Here is a 13,475-nt window from a genome sequence, read left to right as displayed (position 1 = left end):
AATTCCAATATGCCAAACGCAGTCTTAAGGCGAGACGTACATGAATTTATTCAAAATTTTACTGAACAATTTAACGATAAGGACTTACGTAAAGACCCTGCCACAGTCAGCAAAATCAAAGCAATAGTCAGAAAACTACCGAACAGAAAAGCACCTGGACCGGCAAGAAGTGCAAAAAACTAATTACCTGGGCATATCTCGGTGAATGTGCACATTTACCGATGAATGCGCACATTTACCGGCTCATTTGGCGAATGTGAGTTCAACTCAGCGCAACTAAGTTCTCGCTGTTTTTTCGATGAAAATGTAACTTTATTATAAAAAAACTCTTACACCTGGTTCATTCAAAGTATTGCTCATCGCTAGACACATCTTTTGCCCATCTTTCTGGCAGAGCTCGAATACCTTGGCGCCAGAAGTGGTAATCTTTTGAGGCTATCCACGAAACAAGTCATTTTCTGACGTCTTCATATAAATTGAACTGCTGATCAGCCAGGTCATGTGCCATCGAATGGAACAAGTAAAAATTGGACAGTGCAATATCTGAGGAATATAGCGGGTGGGGTAGGACTTGCCATTTGAGCGTTTCCAGTAGGTTTTAACAGGCTTGAAACCGCGAGACCGAGCGTTGTCATGCAGTAAAATCACTCTGCTCGTATTTCGGCCGTTTTTCGCGCAGTGCTCGGCTAAATTGCATCAATTGAGTTCGATACAGTTTTCCAGTGATGGTTTCGCTCGGTTTCAACAGCTCATAATAAACAACACCACCAAATGTAGAGCATAGCCTTCGCATTGAATATTCAGCCAAACCGAGATTTTCTCCTCTTTGGATTGCTGTAATGTATTCATTTTTTATCACCTGTCACGATGTGATAAAGAACCTCTTATTTTCTCGCCGCTGGAGCAGTTGTTCACAGGCGAAAAAACGACGCTCGACGTCTCTTGTCTTCAACTCACAAGGAACCGAAGTTTCTTGCTTCTGAATCATCCCCAATGCATGCAATAGCTTGGAAATGGCTTGATGGTTAACTCCTAATTCTGAACCAAGATATTCTTGAGTTTGGAATGAATCCTCTTCGAGTAAGGTCTTCAATTTAGCGTTTATGAAGGTTTTGGCCTTCCTTTACGAGGGTGGTCGTCAACATCAAAATCACCATTTTTGTAGCGACGAAACCCCTCACGGCATGTTGTTTCGCTCAGAGCAACATTTCCGTTGCTCTCAATGCACTTGAGCTGCCGTTTTTTCGAACGGAAGACACAAATGAACACTCTCCGTGTTCAAAAATGACTTTTGTTTGGCATAAAATTGGACATATTCACATTCTCAGAAGTATATAATGTAAAAACGAAATCACTCATGTGTCGCAGCAGTTTGTTTACCATATATCTAAGCTTGTTGCAAGACGTTTTGGATTTGTTAAAATCGACCAACCCTTACTGCTAGAGCCATATACTGACAAACAGTGAGAACTTAGTTGCGCACCTAATATTTATATTTATATTATTTAGTTTCTTATATCATTAATATTCATTATTTATTATTCACTATTAACTATTAAGTATTTATGTATTAACAATTTATCCATTATCTATTAAGTATTAACTACTACTTATTACTATTTAACTATGAACTATTAACTATTTAATTAATAACTATTAACTATTTAAGCATTTACTATTAGCTATTTAACTATTCTTTCTTTAATTCACTATTTACTAGTGACTATTCACTGTTTACTATTAAGTATTTAGTTATCACTATTCACTATTTTTCTATTCAACTATTTACTATTAACTATTAAGTATTTAACTATTAACTAATAATTATTTACTAACAATTATTTACTACAATTTTTTGTCCTCGTTTTCGGGCACACGGATCAACCGATTTGAATGGTTCAAAAACATTCGATCCCTATTGATAGGGAGATGTATTTTATTTTTTATTTCATATATTGTTTGAACAGCATTCAGAACTCTTAAGGTTCTATAAGCTGTCGGTTAAGACTTGTGACTACTTATTTCATGAGAGGCCATCCATCGATTTACCATTCTCTTATGTGTGGGATATTTTTGATATTAGCTCTTTCGTCTAAAAGTTAACATGTGAATGGATGTTGCAGCTATATTCACAAAGGACGATTTCCACTTGAAATTATATTGTGCTCTATAACCCCAAGTGGAAATTTGACATCAAAGCTGCCTGATGTCGGGCTATGGCGGTAGCGGGAATCGATCCAGCGAACCTGGGACTAGTTGCTGCTAGCCCACGCTCTAACCGACGTCGCCACCGCTGGCAATAGGGAGAAGTGGTGATTAGTTTTTGGCAAAGGCAGGTCCAGTCGTTTCGAAAATACAGAGTGCAGAAGTGGTGATTAGTTTTTGGCAAAGGCAAATCCAACGGTTTTGAAGATACCTAGCTAAATGTGCAAAAAATGGCAATTTTTGAGAAAACTAAGAATCCGATTCTAATTATTCATAAAAATTTCTGCTTGTGTTAACGAAACGAATGCTTTTGGGGAAAATAACTTTTTATATTTTTCTTCATTTCCAAAAAAACTTTTTAACTAAAGTTCTAAAGCTCACTAATATACTTCAAATAAATATTTTTAACTTTGCAATTCAGTTTATATAATTCTTATAAATAGTAGACAATGTCCTTCATTTTAAATTGGATTGATTGAAGTTTTATTTAGTTATATGTAAACATATATAAGTTAGAGTATTTATAATAATTTATTTGAAAACATTTAATATTCCTCGAATTCCCCGAACGTATTTCATTACGGTACGGGAAGTTCCAGCAATTTGCCTCAAGGCACGATGCCATACACCACTTTTTATTTTACGTAGCAAACTAAACAATGAGTAAATTCAGCTACTTTTACAGATAATTTGATATGACAGGTCACACGCTAGTTGATTTTATTTTTATTAATATATTATTTGTTTATAAAATGAAAAATTCTTGTAATTTGCTTTAACGCTCAATTTATTATATATAATTTAATTAATAACATGTTAAAAATAAATAGCATCTATTTTTCATGAATAATAATGTATATTTTTGTATTAGCACAAAAACATTTCAATATAATATACCGCTATAAACATTTTATAGTTTTTATTAATGATTAATATTGCCGAAGTTCATAATTCGCACTCTTGAACTTTCAAATCTCATATTAACTTCATATTTAGAATAGTCCAAAAGCGTATGTATTTAAATTTTTAACTATTTACCAATTTAATAATTATTCTAGAGTATAATACTAGTACACGTGTATCGTAAATTTCGTATTTCACATACCAAATAATTATTATTCATAAACTAATTGTTTATGTCTATGACACATTACATAGAAAAAATTGTTTAGTCATCCAATAAGTTCAAATAATTTTGTAGTTTCTGTGATAATCCTAATTGTTTAATTCCCCACGGAAGTTTAAGATTTTTTGATAAATGATTCCTTATGGCACACCTACCTAAATGTTTTAATTCTGGAGGAGTTTTCCCACATCTTGAATCGGGCAATAAATTAAGATCCTGAATGCATGGAAATCTATTGAAAAATGACTTTTGCATATCAAACAAAGTATACCATTGAAATGTTTTACGAAGCGGCACTGTATATACAGCTCTGATCATAATAGTAAAGCATTGCAAGCGTTTCATATTTTTACCATTTTCTTTGCAAATATCACTCATAAGATCTTCTATGACCATTGTGTTTTTATCACAGGGATTAGTATTGGCTCCAAGTTGCAAGAGCAACAAAACTATTTCCGGGATCCCAATGCGTAATGCAATTCTTAGTGGAGACGATTTTGAACAACAATCTAAAGGTAGATCAACAAAAGGTACTGCTACTTTCTTGAAAAATGTTGCAGAAGAGTAAAATGTATATAAACGTTTGCCAACATTTGAATAATTAGCAAAATACATTAGTGTTTCCATACTTTCTTGCTTAGTTTCTTCATCACCTTGCCAACCAAAGAAGAACTGAGCAGCTTTCTTCCCAAAAAGTGCTCCTAGTATTAAACGTTCAAAAGTATTTTCGCATTGATAAATTTCATCCAATATCGATAAAACAACATTGGTATTTTTAATGTGCTTATTTTTGCATAATGCACTTGCAACATAAAGGATGTTATGATTTTTTCCCATGGGGCACACACCGAAGTTTTTATTTTTTGATTCTTTATGATAACATACTAAATGATGAATCACCTAAAAAAAAATATTATATCATTAACTTCTTGTAGTTATGGTAATGGTCCAAAAATCGAGTATAAAAATTTTTGCATATCTTCAAGTTTCAAAGGTTTCTGAATATTTTGGCATACCTCAGAAAGTGCAGAAAACAGGAATCAAGTTTTTGAGAGAACGGAGTATTTCAAAGAACATTCAATTTGTAATGATTGGCAGAAGTCGTTATTAGTTTTTGGCAAAGGCAGGTCCTGCCATTTCAAAGCTACAAAGCCAAATGTACAAACTATGGCAGTATTTGAGAGAACTAAGCATCTAATTTGAATGATTGAAAAAACTTTCTGCTTGTGTTGACTAAACAATCGCTTTTGAAAAAAATATATTTCTAATTCTTTTTTTCAAAAAAAAAAAATTTTTGTATATATAGAAAATAATTCAGATTTTAATTTTAATTCTGGCTAAAGTTCTAAAGCTCACTTATTAGACAATGTTATAGTATTGAACAATGTACAGTATTAATCAACGGTCAGAATTCAAACTACGCATTGGTAGTAGATTGTATGCTTGAGATATCCATGACAAAGCCAGCTAGCGTTAATAAAATTCCTTGCCAAACCACGAATACCCAGTAACAATTAACAATAAGTAAACATTGAGTTGCACTATACAATGACATTGAACAAGTTGTAAAATAATGTTATTTAGGATCACATTGAGGTCGAGCTGTTAAAAAGGCTGTGGTCAATCGTCATTTACTTTTCATAAAGTTCAGATCAATATGAGTCAGTCGTCAGTTCAGTTTATATACAAAAATTTTAATTTGAAACTCGGCTTCTATTTCAGTGCTTTGCACACGTTTTGATAAACTTAAAACAGATTTTTTATTACCGTTTTGTCTGCTACACAAAAAAAATTTTTTTTTCAAAGTTTGGAGAGCAAGTTTTGATAACTTTTATCAAACAAGGTATAAATTTTTGAGGCTCACATATGGCTTACACTTATATTTTTGCTAAACTTTTGTCATCTGTACTACTCATTATTGAATCAAATATATATATGGTCAAAAAAACATTTAACGGTGCTAATTTTTATTCTGGAAAGTTATTATAAACACAAACAGGAATTATACCAAAAATTTTCACACTAATATCTGAGTTTTTTTCAAAGGGTGGAGTTAGCCAGTGTGTGCACTGACCGACAAATATTTAAGAATTTATAAAATTTTTGATTACTTTTTTATGAGATTTTTTATTCCGTTCCTATCCACCATACAATAACCGCTACTAGCATGAAAATACCTTGTGGCATACTGTATCCATGTCTACATTGTCCGATTGAGCTGCAGCTTCGATAATAGTATTTAAATACTTTAAGAGGTTGTTTCTGCATTTAAATTTGAGCAAACTATCTCGATCCAATACAGCAAATACATCCTTAAAAAATATTTCTATCATTTCATCCATTTCATAGAAAAAATAGAATTTATTTAAAATTATTTATAACTAATAATAGATGTTTTTTGTTTAAATTATTTGATATGTCAAGATATTTATATATATATATATTTGAGAAAACGTCGACAAAAGGTCCGAAAACGGTTCACACATACACAAAAAACACGCAAATTTGGTCTCATTCGATTCAGAATGGCTTAAAACGTCGAGAAAACATAAAACTAGTGGGGCGCATGGCATCGTGCCTTAAGGCAAATTGCTGGTACTTCCCGTACCAATTTTTTTTTTTTTTAAAATATTAACATTTTTGAAAAAAATTTACTCTGAAAAAATTAGATTTTTGAGAAACTATAAATTTTTGACAAAAATTTACATTTTTTTGAAAAAAAAAAGACTTTTTGAAGAAAAATTTATTTTGAAATATTTTGGAAATTCAGAATTTTTTTTTTCAAAACAATCGTACTGCTTTAACTGCATAGAGACGAAATATCGAAGCGCTTAAGCGCCGCGCCGCCGTCTAACGGATAAGCATTGGTACGGAACCCATAGGAATGTAAACAAAATTTACACTTATTGTTAAAATCTCTATAAAATATCTGATAATTTAATGTACATATGTCTAATGATTTTTGACCGCCAAATAGCATTTTTTTTATTTTTTTTACTAGATCTTCAAAACCGCTAACCCTGCCTTAATGAAAATTTGATCAGTTCTTCATCTTGTAAATATAAGTAAAATGTTCTTTGAATTATTAAAATCGGACGCTCCGTTCTCTTAAAAACTGAGTTACCGTTTTTGGCACTTTTTGTCCCGTATCTTCGGAACGGCTAGACCTGCCTTCGCCAAAAACTAATCAGCACGTCTCCTTATCAATACGAATCAAATGTTTTTTGAATTATTAAAATCGCTTCATCCGTGTTCCCGAAATCGTCGACGACAATTTGTATTCGCACACACACACATACACATACATCCATTTTTTCTAAGGTATGCCAAAATATTCAGAAACCTGTGAAACGTAAAGATATATAAAAATTTTCATTTTCGATTTTTTTGCGATAACTATAACTTGCCCTATGGGAAGTTAATTAGCAAATCGGATTTTTTGGGCGAAAACATAAACTTCTCCTTCGGGAAGTTAAAAATACTTAAAACGAAAAATATTTATCGATATTATTATTGAATGAAGAATCAAATATTTATTTTGCAAATCGCGCATGGCATCGTGCTTTAAGGCAAATTGCTGAAGCTTCCCGTGCATATTTATAGGTAATATTTGAAGAATGTTAAACGTTTTCAAATGGCACACAGCGCACAGCGCGACAAAAATGGCACTTTTACTTTTTCCTCAAACTTTTGTTTAAATCTACTTAAAACTGCATGCTAGTTTTTAATATACTTTCCATTTTTACGTGACAGCTTCAGTTTTTGGGTTTTAGAGAACTAACCCGATTCAATACCAATATCACAGTTTAACGGATAACCAAGAGTTTTATCTACTGTTTTTGGTATGCTTTAAGATTTCGTGTGCATATTCCAGATAGTTTTTGTTACATCTGATGTCAATATGTTTTCGATAAATACCGAACACCTATGTGGAACTGCGTAAAGGCATCGTATCTCAACCACTTTAAAAGTGAATTGCGCAATCACGATAAAATATAGGTTCTTTGTACAGTCATGTAGAAAAAACCTCAGAATCACCCGACGATTATTTCATCTGTGTAGTAAATATAAATAAAATCAGGCAATAGAAGCAAATGGACATAAACCACAATTCCAATGGTATTGAAGAGTACTTATGATCAGCTACGCGAACCCTATCAATGCTAATGATAAATAACCTAGAGCAGAGGTCGGTTAATGTAAAGGTATGATAGCCATAGCAGTTTACTTAAGCCTACATTATACAACTCCTGTTCTGGTTCTTTATTGCTCGGCAGCTAAGAAGCACGTGGTCGATAGTTGAAAATGAAACGCCGCTTGTTATCGGCTTACTAGATCTTGTCAAGATACTTATGATCAGCTATTCAGTCAGCAATTAGTGTGCTATTTTTGGAGATGGAATAGTCTGTGTAAACCAATCGGAAGTACTTTGTCACATGGTTCACCACGGCGTCCAGTGACAGTGTTTTTAAAACTATCAAGTAATTTCAAATTAATCATAAATAAATGTAAAAAAATAAAAACATATTATTTTGACGATTAATGAAAACATCTATATTGTTTCGTTGATAATAAAGGGAAGTATATTTGCTTGTTGCGTAATAAGGGTTTTGCGATTTTAAAGAAAAGTAACATATTAAAACCGTCCATTCCAATTTTGATAGTGACTCTGAAATTAGAAGAAAAAAAAATCCTTAAAATTTTCAATGACTAATCAAACTTTTCAAACTAAGCAAAGTTTTTTTTACTAAAATGCTACAACAACATAAAGGAGCTACGATTGCGACATATAACCCATCACTCAATAAGTCCGTAGGATAACTAAGAAAAAAACATTTTTTTGGCACAATTCTTTTTTTTTATTCAATATAGTTTTCTTCGAAGACTATATACCAATTATAGTGAACTTCGAACTTTTCGAAACCATTTTTGTAGTACGATTTATACTTAGCCACAAAATTTGGCCATCATCTCATCACCTGGCAAAAATTTCTTTAGAGCGAGCATTCTTTTCAGATCTGAGAACAGGATATGGTCGCTGAGCAACATATCTAGAGAGTATAGTGAGTGGGAAAGCGATTCGGAGCCTATTTCATGTTTTTTTGGACACTGTTTTCACGGTACATTGTCCTGATGGAGCAGCACGATTTTGTTTTTCAAATGGGGCCATTTTTCAGATTTTGATCTTGAAATGTTCCAATAACGTTATACAATAATCACTGTTGATGGTCTGGCCTTTTTCAAGATAGATGATAAAGATCATTTCTTGCGTATCCCAAAAAACTGACGTCATAACCTTGCCAGCTGATTTTTTGCGTTTTTTCTCGCAATCGTCTCAAGTCCACTCGGCTAACTGTCTATTCGACTCCGGAGTGCAGTGTGGAAGCCAGGTCATATCCATGGTGACATATTGACGGAAAAACGTTTTTTTTTCGATTAAGCAGCTCCAAGTATTACGAATCATCAACTCGTTATGCTTTTGGTCAAATATGAGTTCGCGCGGCACCTATTTTGCACAGGGGTTTTTTCTATTCAAATATTTTTGTACGATATATCCAGCATGTTCTATTGATAGCTTTGGGGTGCCAGCTATCTAAGGCATTTATACTTTTCGGTTTTCCAAAACGTTTCGGTGGACTTTTTTGATATTTTCCGGTGTAATCACCTCAATTGTGCTTTCAGAGCGTTCAGCATCGTCAGTGACTGTATACTGTATGACCGCGATTAAAATTAGTAAACCACTTCTTCATTATCTTCCTCGATTTGGAACAGTCCAGATAACACTTCTCAAGCGATACTTTGGCAGCAATGGTATTTTGACCCATCAAAAATTAATGATGAATCATCCCACAAAATTGCTTTGAATTCATGGTTTCGAAAAACTCAAAAGTAGCGTCACTTGAAAATCTGTAGCATGTAAACTAATCGTCGGATTGTCATGAAATTTTGATATATATCTTTCTAAAGTTGTTTCTTTCTACAAATCTTTGTTTTATCCTACGGACTTATTGAGTGAAGTGATAAAATAGTGCATTTGGTAGCTAAGAATAAAAAACCATTTACAGATGAAAAGTTAGTGAAATAATGTTAGAAGCTGCAGTTTCACTTTTTAAAGATAATAAAAAAGAAATACGGTTGGCTATAAACACGTTGCAATCATCAGCACTGAAAAATTGAAGTAATTGCGGAGAATTTGGAGGAAATATTAGCAAATAAGGAAGCTCAGTTTATTTTATTTATTTATTTATTTATTCATTTATTCATAAGGAAGCCGTAATCAATAATAATAGATATTATTTCAGGCCCTTGTCAAGCTTATTCATAATTAATATTAAAAGGATAGCAATTTTATAATAATCATAGTAGCTGCACGAATTTTGCTTCTGAAAAAAAGAGCTGAAAAGAAGCATTCGAACATTAAATACAATGTTCATCATCAAGTTCATCATATTAAAGTCTATCTGACCACCAGTTAAGATCAAAATTCTTGCACAAGGTTGAAAATTATACTCATTTAAAACCGTAAAAAAATTAAATTAATAAAATAGCAATAAAAAAACATGGTTGTACAGGCGATCAAATGAATGGTCAGACTACATAGATAAAGGATAAAGATTATGCAAGAAAACAGTTATTGAAATCAAATTGAGAAAATTCAGTAATATCATAAAAAGCTAATTCTTTAAAAAGTTTAACTAGGAAAGCATGAGATTTTTTGCTGTCTAAGTTTCGGATATTGAGTGGAAGTTTATTCATAAGCTGAATACCTAGACCGTAGATCGTATTGAAAGAGCTGGCTAATTTATATGTGCGCGCCTCAGTAAGTTTGTGTCTAGTGTTGTAGTTTGAGAAGGACGAAGCCATATAAAAAAGTTTTGAATATGGGTCTGTAGGAGGATTTGCTGGGCAAGAAAAAAATTATTCGAATAATTCTTTTCTGAAGCATTTTAATTAGTTCGGATGAAAAACCCCAGAATTGGATGCCGTATGAAACGTGAGAATAAAAGTTGCTATAATAAACTGAAAGTAAGCAATTTAAACCGAGTTTGGATTTTATTGTGCGCAACAAATGTTGGTGATAGTAAGATAGAGATATTATAGAGACCACTTTAAATTATTATTAATATGAATACCAAGAAACTTTGATACTTGCGAAAAATCATACACTGAATTATTGATGGTTAAAGAAGTGATATTATTGGATAAACTATTTTTTGTACAAAAAGATATGATTTGGATCTTATCATTATTTACAGATCATTTATCATTTATTTAGTTTACAGATCTTCTTTCACATAGGGTAGGGCGGGGCTAGTTGAGCAATTTTTTACTTAAACGGATGTGGCTCCTCAATGAAAAGTCTAAATAAATTGCTATACGGCTTAATAGATTTGCTATTTATCGCTTAACAAAAGTGTTGATACTATTTTTTGGTAATAAGTAAAATTTAAAAGCTACAGCTGTTTAAATGCAAAAAGTCAAGTATGCTCAATGTACCCCATAGGTGGGGCAAGTTGAGCACTAAGGAAGTATAATGAAATCATAGGTTTGTGGGGATATCAAGCAGGCTGGTTTTGATTTGTAAAAAACAATGGGACATGTCATATATATTTTTGATATCGAAATATTTTTATAATGAATAAAATTTATATTTTTTTTATATGTTGGGAGTTTCTAATTTAATATATTGTCATAATCATTACGACTCCCACATTGGTGACTCACGACGATGGAGATGAAGACAAAGGAGTTTTATTTTTCGAGGATTTAAGAAAAATTGATTTTGACGCAGCACCATAATCACTATGGTCTTCAGAGACGACCTATAAGGTACGTCCAGTCCAATCCATCATAATTAACGCACTTACTATCTGGATCAGACTTCCGAGGTTACTCATTTGGTATACCCAGATCTCAGTGTCTATTGCTGACAGAAAAAATAATATGGAGCCTGAACTTTTCATTGGGATGCAATTCAACCTCTCTTTCTCTGTTAACTCAACAAGTCGTCTTATAATGCTACCTCCCATTATCAGTGACAACGACGAGTCAAAACAAAATATGACATAATTTATTGGATTCCACAATTCTGGACTCTTATGTCAAAGAAACCAATGATCCTGATTTGGATAAAGGGCCAACTTCTTTCTCTGATCGGAACTCATCAGATGCGAATGCAACGCTTGCAGAAATGGAAACTGTACCCATAAATTATGCATTCTAAACATTAAGTAATTCTGATGTAACTAATACCAATTAGATCGAGGCTAAATCTTAGAAGTTCACCGACATCGAGGTACAGGAAATTTTCCACATGTTTTTTTTAGTCAGAACCCAGACAACACAAGACATCCTGGAAAACGTCCACAGGATATCCACGCGCGGACATTCATTGTCCCTGCGATAGCCTTACGGATATCCCGCTTATCCTGATCTTATCCGAAACATGTTAATATGTCGCACCTATGGGACGTTCTGTAGGATATCCCGCGCGGGATATTCCGGACATGAATAGGATATAATTATGGAATTGTTTTTTACTTTTTAGATGAAAAATAAATTTGGATTAAAAATAAAATAAAAGAACACAATTTCACAAAGTAAACTTTTATTACAAAATAACAAAATCCTGAGATAATTTTATAACAAAATTTAATATATACAACTTTAATTCAAAATAACTTATTTTACAATATTAAAAATATAATTAATTCGGCATTCAATCCTAGTTCATGGTTGATTTTCTCTCCTGAAATAGAAAACAAATGAATAAATGCATATATATGTATATATATATATATAAGTAAGTTCTTTAAGAGCGATACATCAATCAAAATAGACAGAGATTTATAAAATAATCTCTAATTCCAAATATATCGACACAATTTGATGTCATTACGAGTGAATATTAAACTTGGTTTTTTACATCTAAAAATGTGTACACAGCACAAATTTTGCACTAACATTGATACAACTAACCAGTCAATAATCATGATTTTTTTGTAAATAGGAAAAACATATAGTACACATCTCACAAAAATACCTTGTATAATATTTATTGGCACGTCGCAGCCAGCTTTTTGCAGCCTCTGAAACAGTAAACTATGTCTCATGCGGCAAATTTTTCAAAGCAATTCCTGGAATTAATTATATATTAGTTTAATTCATAATTTACAACACATCATAAGTATAAGATATATAAATTACCTGTGATGACATCGCAAGGCACTAGATCACAAAATTTATTTTTGCCCTTTCCTCGTCCCTAGCAAAATTCTTTGTCCAAACCATCATCAAAAATGGATTTTCATAGCTGGACTCTGATGGCTAAATACAGAATATAAAGAGAAAGTTTGTTTAGTATATGATAAAGTTAACAAATAAAAATAAATCTATATAAACTTTTGATTACCAATTGTATTTTGATATCTTTGCTCAGAAGAATAGCCTCCATAAGTTGAAGCTCCTCCAACAAACATAGTGGAGAGCATTTCTTCTTTGTTAATTCTCTTTCAAACACAGCATTTGATACAAAATTAGGCATGGCTGCTGGATAAGCTGGCAGGGTAGAAATGTCAGCATTAAATTAAAAATTCTATTTGTACTAGTAACATAGTATTTCAAATAACAGTACACAGAAAGCTTTAATTACCATCGTTTATATCTGCCCCCCTTTCAATATGTTGCTGCAATATTTATAACACACACGCACATATAATTATATAGAACACATAAAATTTCCACTATTATTACTCAATTTTAGAGTATTTTGATAAATAATATTAATTATTTATAACACACGCTCATATAATTATATAAAACAAATAAAATTTTCACTATTATTACTCAATTACTCAAAAACTATAATAATTCCACATATAGCGTCTATTGATAACGCTTAAACCTTAAAGGACGCCCCATTCCTACAGCCGACGCGACGAAAGAGAAAGGGACAAACATATACGTTTCGAGGTCTCAAGCCGTGCGCATATGAGAGCGACATGTCGTGAACCGTTCGTTATACCTGCTCGAGTCCTTTGGTTTTGAGACGTCCCGTTGCATATTCATAGGATATTCATAGGATATCGCGATATTAGGAGATTGTGAGGACATTCCCTGGCATGTCTTGTGCTGTCTGGGAACC

General features: G+C 32.6%; 1 protein-coding gene and 1 long non-coding RNA gene across 2 annotated transcripts; both read right to left on the bottom strand.

The window, feature by feature from the left end:
- Positions 1-3,373: 3,373 nt before the first annotated feature.
- On the bottom strand, positions 3,374-5,664 carry LOC113367292. The gene is made up of 2 exons (XM_026608909.1): positions 5,509-5,664; positions 3,374-4,231 (listed from the first exon to the last, which is right to left on the bottom strand). The coding sequence occupies exons 1-2, from the start codon at positions 5,662-5,664 to the stop codon at positions 3,374-3,376; spliced, it is 1,014 nt and encodes a 337-aa protein (XP_026464694.1).
- Positions 5,665-12,032: 6,368 nt separating this feature from the next.
- LOC113368230 lies at positions 12,033-13,043 on the bottom strand. The gene is made up of 5 exons (XR_003366365.1): positions 12,984-13,043; positions 12,744-12,889; positions 12,539-12,658; positions 12,375-12,468; positions 12,033-12,080 (listed from the first exon to the last, which is right to left on the bottom strand). It is a non-coding gene; the product is annotated as an uncharacterized LOC113368230 (long non-coding RNA).
- Positions 13,044-13,475: the final 432 nt, after the last annotated feature.

Source organism: Ctenocephalides felis, unplaced genomic scaffold, assembly GCF_003426905.1.
Source record: "Ctenocephalides felis isolate EL2017-DRISC unplaced genomic scaffold, ASM342690v1 CF-g0.4_SCAFFOLD_01170, whole genome shotgun sequence".
NCBI classification, from domain to species: Eukaryota; Metazoa; Arthropoda; class Insecta; order Siphonaptera; family Pulicidae; genus Ctenocephalides; species Ctenocephalides felis.
Note: the sequence above shows the minus strand (reverse complement) of the source record. Positions and strands in the feature narration are given on the sequence as shown.

Bases quoted from the DNA above. Each gene is read 5' to 3' on its own strand.
- LOC113367292 (XM_026608909.1), bottom strand. From the start codon at position 5,664: ATGATAGAAATATTTTTTAAGGATGTATTTGCTGTATTGGATCGAGAT. The intron at 4,232-5,508 runs GTATTTTCATGC...ATTTTTTTTTAG, and splicing joins TGGATACAGTATGCCACAAG to GTGATTCATCATTTAGTATG.